General features: G+C 39.7%; 1 protein-coding gene across 1 annotated transcript; it reads right to left on the minus strand.

The window, feature by feature from the left end:
• Positions 1–1,745: 1,745 nt before the first annotated feature.
• On the minus strand, positions 1,746–13,032 carry LOC139713005 (uncharacterized). The gene is made up of 9 exons (XM_071624784.1): positions 12,567–13,032; positions 11,503–11,931; positions 9,673–10,080; positions 8,504–8,929; positions 7,209–7,616; positions 4,996–5,421; positions 3,701–4,108; positions 2,326–2,702; positions 1,746–1,757 (listed from the first exon to the last, which is right to left on the minus strand). The coding sequence occupies exons 1-9, from the start codon at positions 13,030–13,032 to the stop codon at positions 1,746–1,748; spliced, it is 3,360 nt and encodes a 1,119-aa protein (XP_071480885.1).
• Between the last annotated feature and the right edge of the window lie 922 nt (positions 13,033–13,954).

Raw genomic sequence — 13,954 nt, forward strand, 5'->3', positions numbered from 1 at the left:
CGTGTCAATGTCGAAATGTGGGACTGCTTCAGAAAACACATAAATATCTTTTCATAACGTGAAACATGCTGGGGTACATTTTGCCATTACTGTGAAGCTTACCTATACATGTAGAAAAAAAAATACAATGAGACATGAAATTACCAATTATTTTTGCTGAGAGGAAATAAACCCTATATTTGTATTTTTTCTTGTTTCTATAGGGAAATGTTACATCATATCCAGTATTATTACCTTTAAGGATGCGAAAAAGGTTTAGCGATAAACGAAAAAAACAGCACTTAACCTCCATCGCTTTGGCCAATCAGATACCTTAACATGATTAGAAACTTCCCTCTTTTGATTAGAAATACAAACGAATATTTTACGACCTTTTATTAGGTCCAAAGATTTATGACAACTATTTAAACTAGAAATGTCGCTATGGCGACTGATGCCTCCGCCATAATGCATGATTCTACCAATAGGTGTATAGTACAATGTCTTCACAATGTGTGATGACAGTTTCACATAACTGGCAAAATATTGATATGACAGGTTTATCAGAAATGTCTTGAATGTTCACTTTCCTCAAACTGGGTTTGCTATAATTGTCTAAGAGTGCAGGTACACATATTTGGGGAATTGAGGATTTTTACTTGACTTCTGACCGACCCTGTTATAAGTTTATGCATTGAGTAATTTTCAAGGTATGAAGAAAGAGTGCAATTACAGTACAAAATAGATTTTTTTTTCATTTAAACCTGACCTTTGATCCTTAACCTTTGACCTTTGATCTTCTGGCTGGAAATTTCCCAGAGAATCTCCATAAGGTAATACATGTATATACTTAGTTTTAAAACTAATAATGCAAGTATTGCATATACTAGTATATGAGGGAAACGGTAAAATTTTGAGGAGTTGACCTTGACCTTTGACCCCTGACTATTGTTCCATGACCCCTAAATTCCCTAGATAATCCCTGCCAGTCAGTACATGCATATGTACCAAGTTCCATGAAGATATATTGAACCATTTGCGAGAAAAGTGAAATTGCAACATTTTCACCTAACCTTTGACCTTTTGACCTTTTACCTTATGACATGAAACTCTCTCTGGAGAATCTTTACACAGTAGTACATGTCTACACTAAGTTTCAATAAAATACCTTCTGGCATTGAATAGATATGGAGGGAAATAGCAACATTTTTAGCATTTGACCTTGACCTTTTGACATTTGACCTCTTGCCAATGTCATCAAAATCTCCTCAACTAATTGCCCCATCATACATCATCCTTGGACCAAGTTTGGTGAAAGCTGCTTCATCCAGTTTTGAGTTATCACGTAAACAGATAAATTTTAGGATTTGACCTTGATCTTTGACCTTTGACCTCTGTCCGATTCCACTAAAAAACTACTCATGTAATTGTCCCATCATACATCATCCTTGGACAAAGTTTGGTGAAATTTGCTCAATCCAGTCTTGAGTTATCGCGTAAATAAACGGATACAATTTCATGATTTGACCTTGACCTTTGACCTTTGGCCGATTTCACCCAAAATCTAATCAAGTAATTGCCCTATCATACTTTATACTTGGACTAGGTTTGGTAAAATTCCAGCCAATATTTCTCAAGTTATCGCGTAAACGAATGCGGACGGAAGTACGGACGTACGGACGGACGGACGGACAACCCGAAAACATAATGCCTCCGGCACCACTTCGTGGCGGAGGCATAAAAAGTTGTTCATAAAAAGCTTAAAGTCATCCAGAGTCCTGGATAATGGTGCAACATTGCAAGAAAAGAATACACGGAAATGCCAGGTTAATTAGATTCACGGTTAGAGCGATAGAAAGAGTTTACTAGTAAAAAGAGTAATGCTGGGTGACAAAGGATTTGACCTATTCTCCTAAATACTTCTTAAAAATTATGTTATCTTATTTGGTCTTCAGCCCGCTTTATCCGACATCACGTTCATTCAATAATTTTTGGTAGCTATTCCGATGGATAAGCATATCTAATTCCAATTATATTGTTCTTCAAAAATACATAGTTTTCGCGCTAATTGTCTTACTTTTCTTTACATGCTTGTTGGTGAGATTGAGCAAACTATTTCAAAATTTGTCGTTTCCTTCATATCTTTCCAGTTTCCACCATTTTACCAAACTCCCCAGGTTTGGCGTGGAACGTCTCCTTAGCATCATATGAATATTCTTTCACAAATTCTTTTTAAATCATGCTCATGATGGCTAAAGAAGAGGAACGATTATGCTGTTTTTAGTCTGATGAATAATAATGGTAATGGCAAAAGCTACCTGTGCATGTGATTGGTACGCATCTAACAAGGTCTCCTTCCAGCGAGAAGTCTACGGAAGAGCCAGAGTCTCGCTGGAGCTGAACACAGAAGAAACTGAAATCGGCGCATTCGGGAGTGGTATTAAGGTTAAGGGGGAATGCGAGGTTGCTAAAACTTATTGTTCCTCCGGATTCAGCTGATTGGTCAGCCTGTGATGCGGAAAGACTGATGTTGGATGTTGCAATGGGATTGGCACCGTCCAATGAGTCGCTGACCCAAGCGGTAACCACCCAGAGGCCTGTGCCCGACACACTGCCATAGTCCGGGTCGGCCGAGGCTTGGACGTTGAAGGACACGCTCTGTGATTGACCGTGGAAAACTTCATCAGTGTTCAGCGTGGTGTTCAGGGAAGCGATGTTGACTCCTGCCATTCAAGTACAATCAAAATTAGGTGCTGAATAATGGAATACTCTCTGTTAAACTATGCAACCAGCATTAACCAGTATAATATACTTACTTAGTGTCGATCAAAATCTGTTAGTTGATGTGCACTACTGATTTGAGGGATAATAATGGGACTGAAGACCTGTGGTCCTGGGATCCATTTCATGAAGTCATCACATGAAAGTCTTACATAAATCTCAGAATGGCTGATGTCGCTCATAATTCATGTAGCTATGAGAGACTTTCAAAGAGAAGTAGAATTCATTTCATGAAGTCTCACATAATTATGTCTTTAAAAGTCTCTCATAAGACTTTCATGGAACTGATCCCTGGTCATTGATGTCCCTTTCTGCGCCCACGGAAGCCTTTCCACTTGGAAAAGATTTTTTTGTTGTTGTTTCTTCGTTTTTGTTTTTATTTGCGTTATCTCAAATACACTTTGTCCATTGTATTTTACCATTGTGTTGAAAGATTTCATATGGATATAATCTAATAATAATAGCATTTATGATAATTTTTTACAAAGTTAATGATATGAAAAAGATGATAAATGATAATAATGATGATGATGATGGTAGTAGTAGCAGTAGTTAGTAGTAGTAGAAAACAGTAATCTAACAATCACAAATTATCACAAAATTGTGATTTCAAACAAATGGTGATAAGAATGTGTCATCCAAAAAACTTTAGACAAAATGTTAAATCCACCTTTGTCATGCCACCCCCGAAAAAAAAGACAAAAAGAATCACATTTCTTTTTGCAATAGTCAGGACAATTAATTTTTTTATTCTTTTTTAATTTTTTAATCATTATCCTAATTGCTGTAATTTAAAGTAGATGTAAGATCTTTGTTGACACAGTGTCCTTTAGGTGTAGGTAAAGTTAGAGGCGGTTATGTCATGGTATAGGGAAGCAATAAGGTGGAAAGCTTTGACGTTGTCCACAAAGATTTAGCTGTGAACTCGTCTGACACCTACCTCTACATTCCACCTCATAGCAAGAGACTGACTGAGCAGGAGTAAGATCGAAGTCAGGTGATGCGGCAGAGCCCTTCTCAATCTCAACGCAGATATAACGGAACTGAGAACACAACGGTCCACTCTGGAGATCAACGTTGAATATCAGGCCGTCAATAGTGGCCGTCATTCCGTAATTAAGAGTGGTATTGGCCTGAGATGGGGTCAAATTGATAGTGTTTTCACCGAAGCGAACTCCGCTGCCGTTAGCGTAGTTGCTGGCAAAGCCAGTAAGCGACCACAGATCACTCCCAACCGCGCTACCTCCACCGGCGTTAGCCTCCAAGAGGACGAGGAGAGTGACGTTGGTGCTCTCTCCCTGTCGGACGAATCCGACGACGGTGACCATGGAGCTGTCCAGCTCAACTCCTGCACAATAATGAGATTTAGAATTATTCACAGTGGCCAGGACAAAAATACACAATTCTTCCTTTCAAAATGATCTTAGATTCCTTCCAATCGTGGTCATTGCGCACTGCTTTACAAATAGCAATTCAATATGGATAAAGGCTATAAAAAAGGATCTCCTTGCCTCATTGCAATGGTGTGGCCTGTTAAATACTAAGAGGATTTCATATAGAGAGCTTAAGCTCTTTATTACGTAATAATGATACAACAATGTTAGAAAATGGTCGCCTTTGGATGAAAATATAGCTCTCTTATGTATAATGATTAGTATATCATAATTATTCATTACGCAGCAGATCGATATCACGATGTGAGAAAACTAACTGAAACTTTCATCATAACTAACAAGAAGTCATCAAGACGATATCTCTTTAAGATACAAACCCTAGTTGAGCAGATGGGGCTGATTACAATTGACCTGTTGATTTCAGACACAGCAACTCAACTTTTTCGAAAGTATTTTGTCCTTTTGCAATGAAATCAGTATTGGTTTTCAAACTTGCATGACTGCACGTACTTCTCGGCCTGCAATTATACAGTGTGCATTGATACATTATTTTTACTTTCTCTGAATGTTTGCTACCAATATACTCCGGTCGGATTTTCGAAGCATGTCAGTCCAATATGTATGTCAACTGTACTTTACAAAGTGCGCTTGCACATTTTTTTTTTTGTCCTCCCAGGTTTAAAGTGCAAATAGATGTCGAATCAAATACATTATTTGTTTTCTATCAAAATTGGGCAGACCTGGTCCTTGCTGGTAATAATAATGACAATAATAATGATAATAATAATAATAATAATAATAATAATAAAAACATTATAATAATAAAAATACTATTAGTTACCTCTACACGTTACGGGTTGACATGACGTCAGAACGTCGTCGCTTGGGTCACCGGAGAGGGTGAAGTCGGGACTCGCTGACTCGCCCCGGGAAGCTGTCACGCAAATGTAAGGCACATCAGCGCAGTTCACATCACCAGAAAGATCGATCTCGAAACCTAGATTGTCAAAGATGGCAGTTCCACCAGAAGCAATGCCAGTACTGCCCTGCCCTGGGGTCAGAGGAACGTTGTATGTGTCTGTACTCACTGAGCTCCCGTCCGCGGTTTGACTTCCAAAGGCGGTAAACTGCCAGAGGTTGGTTCCGCTCACGCTACCAGCGTTGCCAGCAGTGAGGTTAAGATTGAAGGATACGGTCTGTCCTGCCACTCCCTCTCGCAGAGCTCCCGGATCGGTGACGGAAATCGCTGAATTAGTTATCTCAACACCTGTTTAACGAGAATCAAAGCTGAGTATTGAACAATTACTTGCGCCTCAATTTTCACTGTGCTTCGAAATTAAAATATCATGTCGCAACAATGCGTCACAAGTTCCTATCAAACAAAGGTAGCAAAACATTGGAACCAGAGTAAGTCCCTTCCTTCTTTCTTTTTTTTTCTTTTTTTTTTTGGCGATCATATGCTTTTTTATATTCTCACATGTCTTTCATTAATTACAAAATCGTCGGCAAGAAGAGCAACAACAGCACAATCATTTGCTATGAATATTGAAAATCAGATAAATCAAGCTACTTTTATTTTTTCGATCCTTAAAAACAACGATGTTACTTTTCGTACAGCCTTTTACAAAGGGTAGGGAGCAAGTTAGTTAGCCAGATGTGTTTCGCCACGATATGATATTACCTGCATCAAAACACTGGATGAAATAGTGATTAATATGAAGATGATCGTGTTGTTGATGAGAATTACAAATGACACAAATATCGCACTGTTTTGTTATGTATCTTTTTGTATTGTATATTGTATTGTATTGTATTGTTTTGCATTGCATTGCGTTGAATTGTATTGTATTGTATTGTATTGTATTGTATTGTATTGTATTGCATTGTATTGTACTGTATTGTATTGTGCTGTATTGTATTGTATTGTATCGTATTGTATGGTATGGTATTGTATTGTATTGCATTGTATGGTATTGTAATGTATGGTATGGTATTGTATGGTATTGTATTGTATGGTATTGTATGGATTTTATTGTATTGTATTGTATGGTATGGTATTGTATTGTTTGGTATTGTATGGTATTGTATTTTATTGTATTGTATGGTATGGTATTGTATGGTATGGTATTGTATTGTTTGGTATTGTATGGTATTGTATTTTATTGTATTGTATGGTATGGTATTGTATTGCATTTTTAAGGAATCTGCAATATATAGTAAGAAACGGCTGGATAGTGCGTCTCGGCAGTGTTGCCATGATATATTGCTATTGTGTCAAGATGGAGAAAAGAAAATCGAGCATAAAATGGGAAGAATATCACTCACCTCAAAGATATGACTGCTGTCATTTTTATATGAGAACATCATTATGTACAAATTATGAAAAAATTCCAAAATCCTTTGCAGACATGTCCTTGGGAGAATTCTGAACACTCAGAATGATCACAATTTTCTTTGTTAGTACAATGTCTCTCAGCTATCAGCTTTTCGATCGTTGCTATGGTTATTGCGATTGTTGAAACTTACATTAAAATACTTGCAGTATATTTGTACAGTTGAAACAGTGCTATGAAGTTGAATCTCTGGCAATGCAAACAATGTGAACCATAACAAATAAAACAGAAAAAGGTCAGGAGGCAGTTATGTTGGGGTCATCCCATGAGCCGGACACCCACGAGTCAGAAGGACCACGATTTCAACATTGTAAAAAACGCCAATGATTCACACAGCCCACGGGATAAAGTATGAACTCGATACTATCACGACTATAGGTAAATAAGGCCCAGGAGTCCACCAGTAGGCAAACAAGGTCCACAGGACCGACACTGCGTACATTCAGAGCCCGTGATGCAATCGAGTGTCGGACACGAGTACCTTGTTTGCCTTGCGTAGGACTACTTGCCCTCTTTTATCCAGTGTCGGACTCATGGGCTGTATGACTCCTTGGTGTCGGGCTCGTGATGGGCACATGTTATACCAAGTTATTGAAAACAAAAACAAAAAATGTTCAAAGGTGTTTTCGTTGTCCACACAATTCTGCCCGTGAACACCTACCTCTACATTCCACCTCATAACAAGAGACTGACTGAGCAGGAGTGAGATCGAAGTCAGGGGATGGGGTAGAGCCCTTCTCAATCTCAACGCAGATATAACGGAACTGAGAACACACCGGTCCACTCTGGAGATCAAGGTTGAATATCAGGCCGTCAATTGTGGCTGTCTCTCCGTAATTAAGGGTGGTATTGGCCTGAGATGGGGTCAAATTGATAGTGTTTTCACCGAAGCGAACTCCGCTGCCGTTAGCGTAGTTGCTGGCAAAGCCGGTAACCGACCACAGACCACTCCCAACCGCGCTACCTCCACCGGCGTTAGCCTCCAAAAGGACGAGGAGAGTGACGTTGGTGCTCTCTCCCTGTCGGACGGATCCGACGACGGTGACCATGGAGCTGTCCAGCTCAACCCCTGCACAAAAATGAGATTTAGAATTACTCACAATGGACATGACAAAACTAAACAAATCTTCCTTTCAAAGTGATCTAAGACTCCAATCGTCGTCATTGCGAACTGCTGTGCAAATAGCAATTTAATATGGATAAAGGCTAAGAAAGAATCTCCTTGCCTCATTGTAATGGTTTGCCCTGTTAAATACAGTGTACTATTTAAAGAGGGTTTCATAAATAGAGCTTGCACGCCATTTTTTTTTTACATGATATACAACAATTTGATAGGATGGTCGCCTAGTGGATAGAAAATTATCCTCTTAAAGATAATAATTAATATAATAATTATTACGTAGCAGATCAATATCACGATGTAAGAAATCTGCATAAAAACTTTCATCATAACTAACAAGAAGTCATCAAGACGATATCTCTTTAAGATACAAACCCTAGTTGAGCAGATGGGGCTGATTACAATTGACCTGTTGATTTCATTTCAGACACAGCAATTCAGCTTTTTCGAAATTATTTTGTCCTTTTGCAATGACATCAGTGTTGATTTTCAATCTAGCATGACTGCACGTACTTCTTGGCATGCAATTATACAGTATGCATTGATACATCATTTTTACTTTATCTGAATGTTTGCTACCAATAAACTCCGGTCGGATTCTCGAAGCATGTCATTTCAATATGTATGTCAAATACACTTTACAAAGTGTGCGTGCACATTTTTTTTTTTTGTCCTCCCAGGTTTAAAGTGCAAATAGATGTCTAATAAAATATATTATTTGTTTCCTATAAAAATCGTGCAGACCTGGTCCTTGCTGGTAACAATAATAATAATGATAATGATAATAATGATAATAATAATATATAAGTTAAAAAAATACTATTACTTGTAGTTACCTCTACACGTCACGGGTTGACATGACGTCAGAACATCGTCGCTTGGGACACCGGAGAGGGTAAATGCGGGATTCGCTGACTCGCCCCGGGACGCTGTCACGCAAATGTAAGGCACATCAGCGCAGTTCACATCACCAGAAAGATCGATCTCGAAACTTAGATTGTCAAAGATGGCTGTTCCTCCAGAAGCAATGCCAGTACTGCCCTGCCCTGGGGTCAGAGGAACGTTGTATGTGTCTGTACTCACTGAGCTCCCGTCCGCGGTTTGACTTCCAAAGGCGGTAAACTGCCAGAGGTTGGTTCCGCTCACGCTACCAGCGTTGCCAGCAGTGAGGTTAAGATTGAAGGACACGGTCTGTCCTGCCACTCCCTCTCGCAGAGCTCCCGGATCGGTGACGGAAATCGCTGAATTAGTTATCTCAACACCTGTTTAACGAGAATCAAAGCTGAGTATTGAACAACTGTTACTTGCGCCTCAATTTTCACTGTGCTTCGAAATTAAGATATCATGTCGCAACAATGCGTCACAAGTTCCTATCAAACAAAGGTAGCAAAACATTGGAACCAGAATAAGTCCCTTCCTTCTTTCCTTTGTTAGCGATTGTATGCTTTTTTGTTTTTACTTCTCGCATATGTATTTCATTAACTGCGAAATCTTCGGCAACGAGAGCAACAGCAGCACAGTGCCATGAAGTCTAATCTACGGCAAGGCAAACAATGATAACCATACAAATAAAAGAGAAAAACAGTCAGGATGCAGTCATGCTGGGGTCATCCCATGAGTCCGACATCGACGAGTCAGAAGGACTACGATTTCGACATTTAAAAACCGTTCATGACTCACACAGCCCACGAGTCATAACATGAACTCGACATTATAGGAAATATAATTAAGGTCAAGGAGTCCACCAGTAGGCAAACAAGGTCCACAAGACCAAAACTACGTTCATTCAGCCCCATGATGCAATTGAATGTCGGACTCGTGTGCCTTGTTTGCCTAGTGTAGGACTCTTTGACCTCTCTTTTCTATAGTGTCGGAATCATGGGCTGTATGACTCCTGGGTGTCGGGCTTGTGGTGGGCACATGTTATACCAAGTTATTAAAAACAAAAAGAAAAACGTTCAAAGATTTTTTCGTTGTCCACACAATTCTGCCCGTGAACACCTACCTCTACATTCCACCTCATAACAAGAGACTGACTGAGCAGGAGTAAGATCGAAGTCAGGGGATGGGGCAGAGCCCTTCTCAATCTCAACGCAGATATAACGGAACTGAGAACACACCGGTCCACTCTGGAGATCAAGGTTGAATATCAGGCCGTCAATTGTGGCTGTCTCTCCGTAATTAAGAGTGGTATTGGCCTGAGATGGGGTCAAATTGATAGTGTCTTCACCGAAGCGAACTCCGCTGCCATTAGCGTAGTTGCTGGCAAAGCCGGTAACCGACCACAGACCACTCCCAACCGCGCTACCTCCACCGGCGTTGGCCGACAAAGTGAGATAAAGATTAACGTTGTTCTCCTCTCCCTCAAGGACGAATCCAGTGACGTTGAGGGCGGTGTTGTCCAGCTCAACTCCTGCACAATAAATATATTCAGAATTACTTGCAATGCATAGGGCAAAACTAAACAGTTCTTCCTTTGAGGGTGATGTAAGTATGAAAATAATATGGTCTCTGCAAAATGCTGCTTAGAGAACGATGAAAGAAAAACTAAGAACTAGAAGGAATCTCCTTTTCTAATTGTGATGTAATGATGGGGTCTGCTTAAATACCAGAGGGTTTTTCGAAGCTTTATTATATCATAGAATCATTCATTATGATACAGAATATAAACCCTTGAAATCCCCTGTGTTAATAGTCACTAAGTATCAGACCAGCATGACGATGGAAGAAAAAAAAATAATACAACTGCTATCAGTACTAATAGGAAGAGACAAGGATTAATTTCCTCATGGACATCACCCTTGTGATAAAATGACACTGGTTACTCGTCCTGCTGATTTCATGCACAGCGATGAAGCTATTTCGTAGAAGTTCTGGCCTTTTTGTAAGAATACTATCAGTGTTGATTTTGAAAACTAGCATGACTGCACATGTTTCTATGCATACCACAAAATTTGTGCTGCGTATAAAGATAGATGCATATTACTTTAGTATTCGCTTAAAACAAATGTACATTGGTTTCATTCTTGAAACATATCCATTGATATTTATGTACTTTTCAACTTTAAAGTGTACTCAATTTGCCAGGAAATTGAGAATGGAAAAGACTTGTGCTTAATACAGATTTATGTTGGCTTGATACTAAAAACATATCCCTATACATGTGTTCTTGATACAAATTACGTTGGTTTGATTCTTTAGAAACATATCCCTTTATATGAATTTACTTTACAACCTTACACTGTACTCAATTTGGCCGAAGATCTAAAATGTAAAAGAGATGTTTTATGAAATGTAATATTTGGTTTTTATCAGCAATATTCGTTATCAATCCTTTGATCAGATGGGGCTAATTACTGTTTCAAGACACAGCAATTCTGCTTTTTCGGAGGCAGGTGTTCTGAAGATTTGCAACAATGACATCAACATTAATTCTTAAAACTACCATGACTAAACTTACTTCTCAGTATGCAATAAAATTGGTATTTATGTCGGCCTACACTCTGGTATGAATCTCAAAAAGTAGCCAATCTTTTCAATATGAAACGCACTTTACAATTGAGTTTAGGCCTATTCATATTTTTTCCTCGCATAATGTTTAAAGTGTAGAAGAGATGTCTGATAGAATTAAGTACACTGTATTTGTTTCCTATCAGCAACGTGCAGACCTGGGCCCTTATAAAGCCTTCAAATCAATCACAAGTCCCCAAATCAATCGCAACTTGCATTGCAACTCACAAGAAACTTGTGATTGATTTCTATCACAATTCTTTATAAGACAGCCCCCCTGGTCCTTGCTGGTACAGTGAAGCCAAAAAAAGATACTATTAGTTACCTCTACACGTCACAGGTTGACATGACGTCAGAACGTCGTCGCTTGGGACACCGGAGAGGGTGAATGCGGGACTTGCTGACTCGCCCCGGGACGCTGTCACGCAAATGTAAGGCACATCAGCGCAGTTCACATCACCAGAAAGATCGATCTCGAAACCTAGGTTGCCAAAGCTGGCTGTTCCACCAGAAGCAATGCCGGTGCTGCCCTGCCCTGGGGTCAGAGGAACGTTGTATGTGTCTGTACTCACTGAGCTCCCGTCCGCGGTTTGACTTCCAAAGGCGGTAAACTGCCAGAGGTTGGTTCCGGTCAAGCGGCTCCCCGCGTTGCCAGCAGTGAGAGTAAAGTTAAAGGACACGGTCTGTCCCGCCGCTCCTTCGCGTAGAGCTCCGGGTGAGGTGACGGAGAGTTCCGAGTTTGTAATCTCAACACCTGTTGGCAGATAGTCCAACAAATCACTATTACTTGCACCTCAATTTTCACGGCATTGTGAAACTTAGACATCATGTTGAAGCAAATCTTCATAAGTTTCTGTCCAACATAAGTATCAAAGTTAAATCTCATCCTCTTTCTTTCTTTTGATGGCGATGTTACGTTTCCACTTCTCACATCTTTCAGTGATTACGAATTGTAAGCCAGAGGGGCAACAGCGCCATCATATAGTTCAGACGTTTAAAAAAGATAAAATTATGCTATAAATTTTCACCCCTATAACATTGTGGAGAACGAGGTAACTTCGTTTAATACAGTATATTTGTTCAATAGAGCATATTTGCGAAGAGCAGTGAATTCGAGTTGGCAGATAATGTGAGTTTATCAGGAATATCCCATACAATGAAAGCTGAACGATCAATCATGAAAAACACTGGGGTGAAACGCTTTAAACGCTTGTTAATTCCCTTTAAGACATCAATCAGGATGCGTGGATTTCCTCCATATTATTTACATTTATTGTTTATGAAATGAAAGAACTAAATTTAATAGAACAAATGAAGCGTCTTCTGATTAACAACAGAGCCAAACAAGCTGACTACTCGAGAAAGCTATACACCGAAGACACGACAAACCTCTGCAGGGGACTTCGGTACATGCAATCAGCGAGTCATCGGTTGGGACACCTTGAAGGACGTAGGCAGGAGAGGGGCTGGTTCCTTGTGTCAGTCGTGCGCATAAATACTGCATGTCATCACAGGTGTAACCGGTACTTCCAGGCAAGTCTGGAGCCTGGATGTCGACTATGGTTGTACTGTCTGGAGGGCTCCAGAGCGTCTGTCGCTGAGCCACCGTCAGTGTGTCCAGATTTGGGGTACCTCCGATGGGAAACGCGCCCGTCGGGTTACCACTAAAGAAGACCGCGAACCCCCACAGATCGGATGTACCGGCACCTCCGACGGAGTACGTAGCCAGAGCAGAGGGCGAAAATGTGAAGCTGAACCCGAGTGACTGCGTTGATTCTCCCTCGATGATTGAGAAAATCGATGAATTCACGAAGATAGTTGAAGAAGAAACCAGCACAATACCTGTATGTAGCATGGAAGATGCTCATAAGTAATGTAAGGGTCCTATATACACAGCAGGAATGGAAACCACCGGGCTGCATTGTATCAGTTTGACCAGCGAAAAACTTGGGATTGTGCTTGAAGCGGCATAAAATTATACTGAATTGCCATGAAAATATGTCACTTCAAGTCAACCAATTGTGGTGCCTCATCAGCAACAAAACAAAACAAAACAAAACGAAAATAACATTGCATTGTGGTATCCAATCGCATTATGGTTTCCAATCTCACTGCGGTGCTCAATCGTCCTCCCATTTTTTTCTACCTATGTTCCTAACTGAGCTGTGAAGCTCAATCGCCAAAATAAATAAAAAACTACAAAAAACACGTCTTCACAACTTTTCATAGTCAATTTCGTCTAAAAATTAGCTCACAAACTAACAAACCAACCAAAAAAAGACCACAGTACAACAGACGCCTGGAGATTTCCTTTCTGTAGCAATTTATGCCAGAATTATGCTAAAAACAGCCATAATTATGCCTTGCATAATGCTAGATGCTGAAACGTGTAAAGTTACGCCAGAAAGCATGATTATGCCAACTCTGGCAACATAGACATTATTATTCCTTGGCGGTTTTACACGTACTGCCTCGATATTTTTTTAAGATGTGCACTTGATTTTATAACGTAGTTTTCATATTATGTATACGGAACACACTATGGAATATTATCAGTATCATTTCGTCACATTTTCGGCTATGCAGTCCAACATTCCATGCATTATCTCATATATTTATCTCTTGATAAGTTAACACGGACAACACACATCAAAATATAAATGTATGATCAACAAAACTAACTGTCATTGCCATGTAATTTCATCTGTGATTACTTTAAAGAATGTTTTGTTTGATTAGCAAATAATTATCATTCAATGAAAAAAAAAAAGAAAGTT

Source organism: Diadema antillarum, unplaced genomic scaffold (genome assembly GCF_040938485.1).
Source record: "Diadema antillarum isolate AM-2024a unplaced genomic scaffold, OU_Dant_1.0 seq00001893_RagTag, whole genome shotgun sequence".
Lineage (NCBI taxonomy): Eukaryota > Metazoa > Echinodermata > Echinoidea > Diadematoida > Diadematidae > Diadema > Diadema antillarum.

What these genes read in the sequence shown, in the direction of transcription:
- LOC139713005 (XM_071624784.1), bottom strand. Translation starts at nt 13,032, where the DNA reads ATGCTACATACAGGTATTGTGCTGGTTTCTTCTTCAACTATCTTCGTG. An exon ending in TCAACCTGTGACGTGTAGAG is followed by an intron (nt 10,081 to 11,502) that starts GTAACTAATAGT and finishes TTTATTGTGCAG; the next exon opens with GAGTTGAGCTGGACAACACC. An exon ending in CTATGAGGTGGAATGTAGAG is followed by an intron (nt 2,703 to 3,700) that starts GTAGGTGTCAGA and finishes CTTGAATGGCAG; the next exon opens with GAGTCAACATCGCTTCCCTG.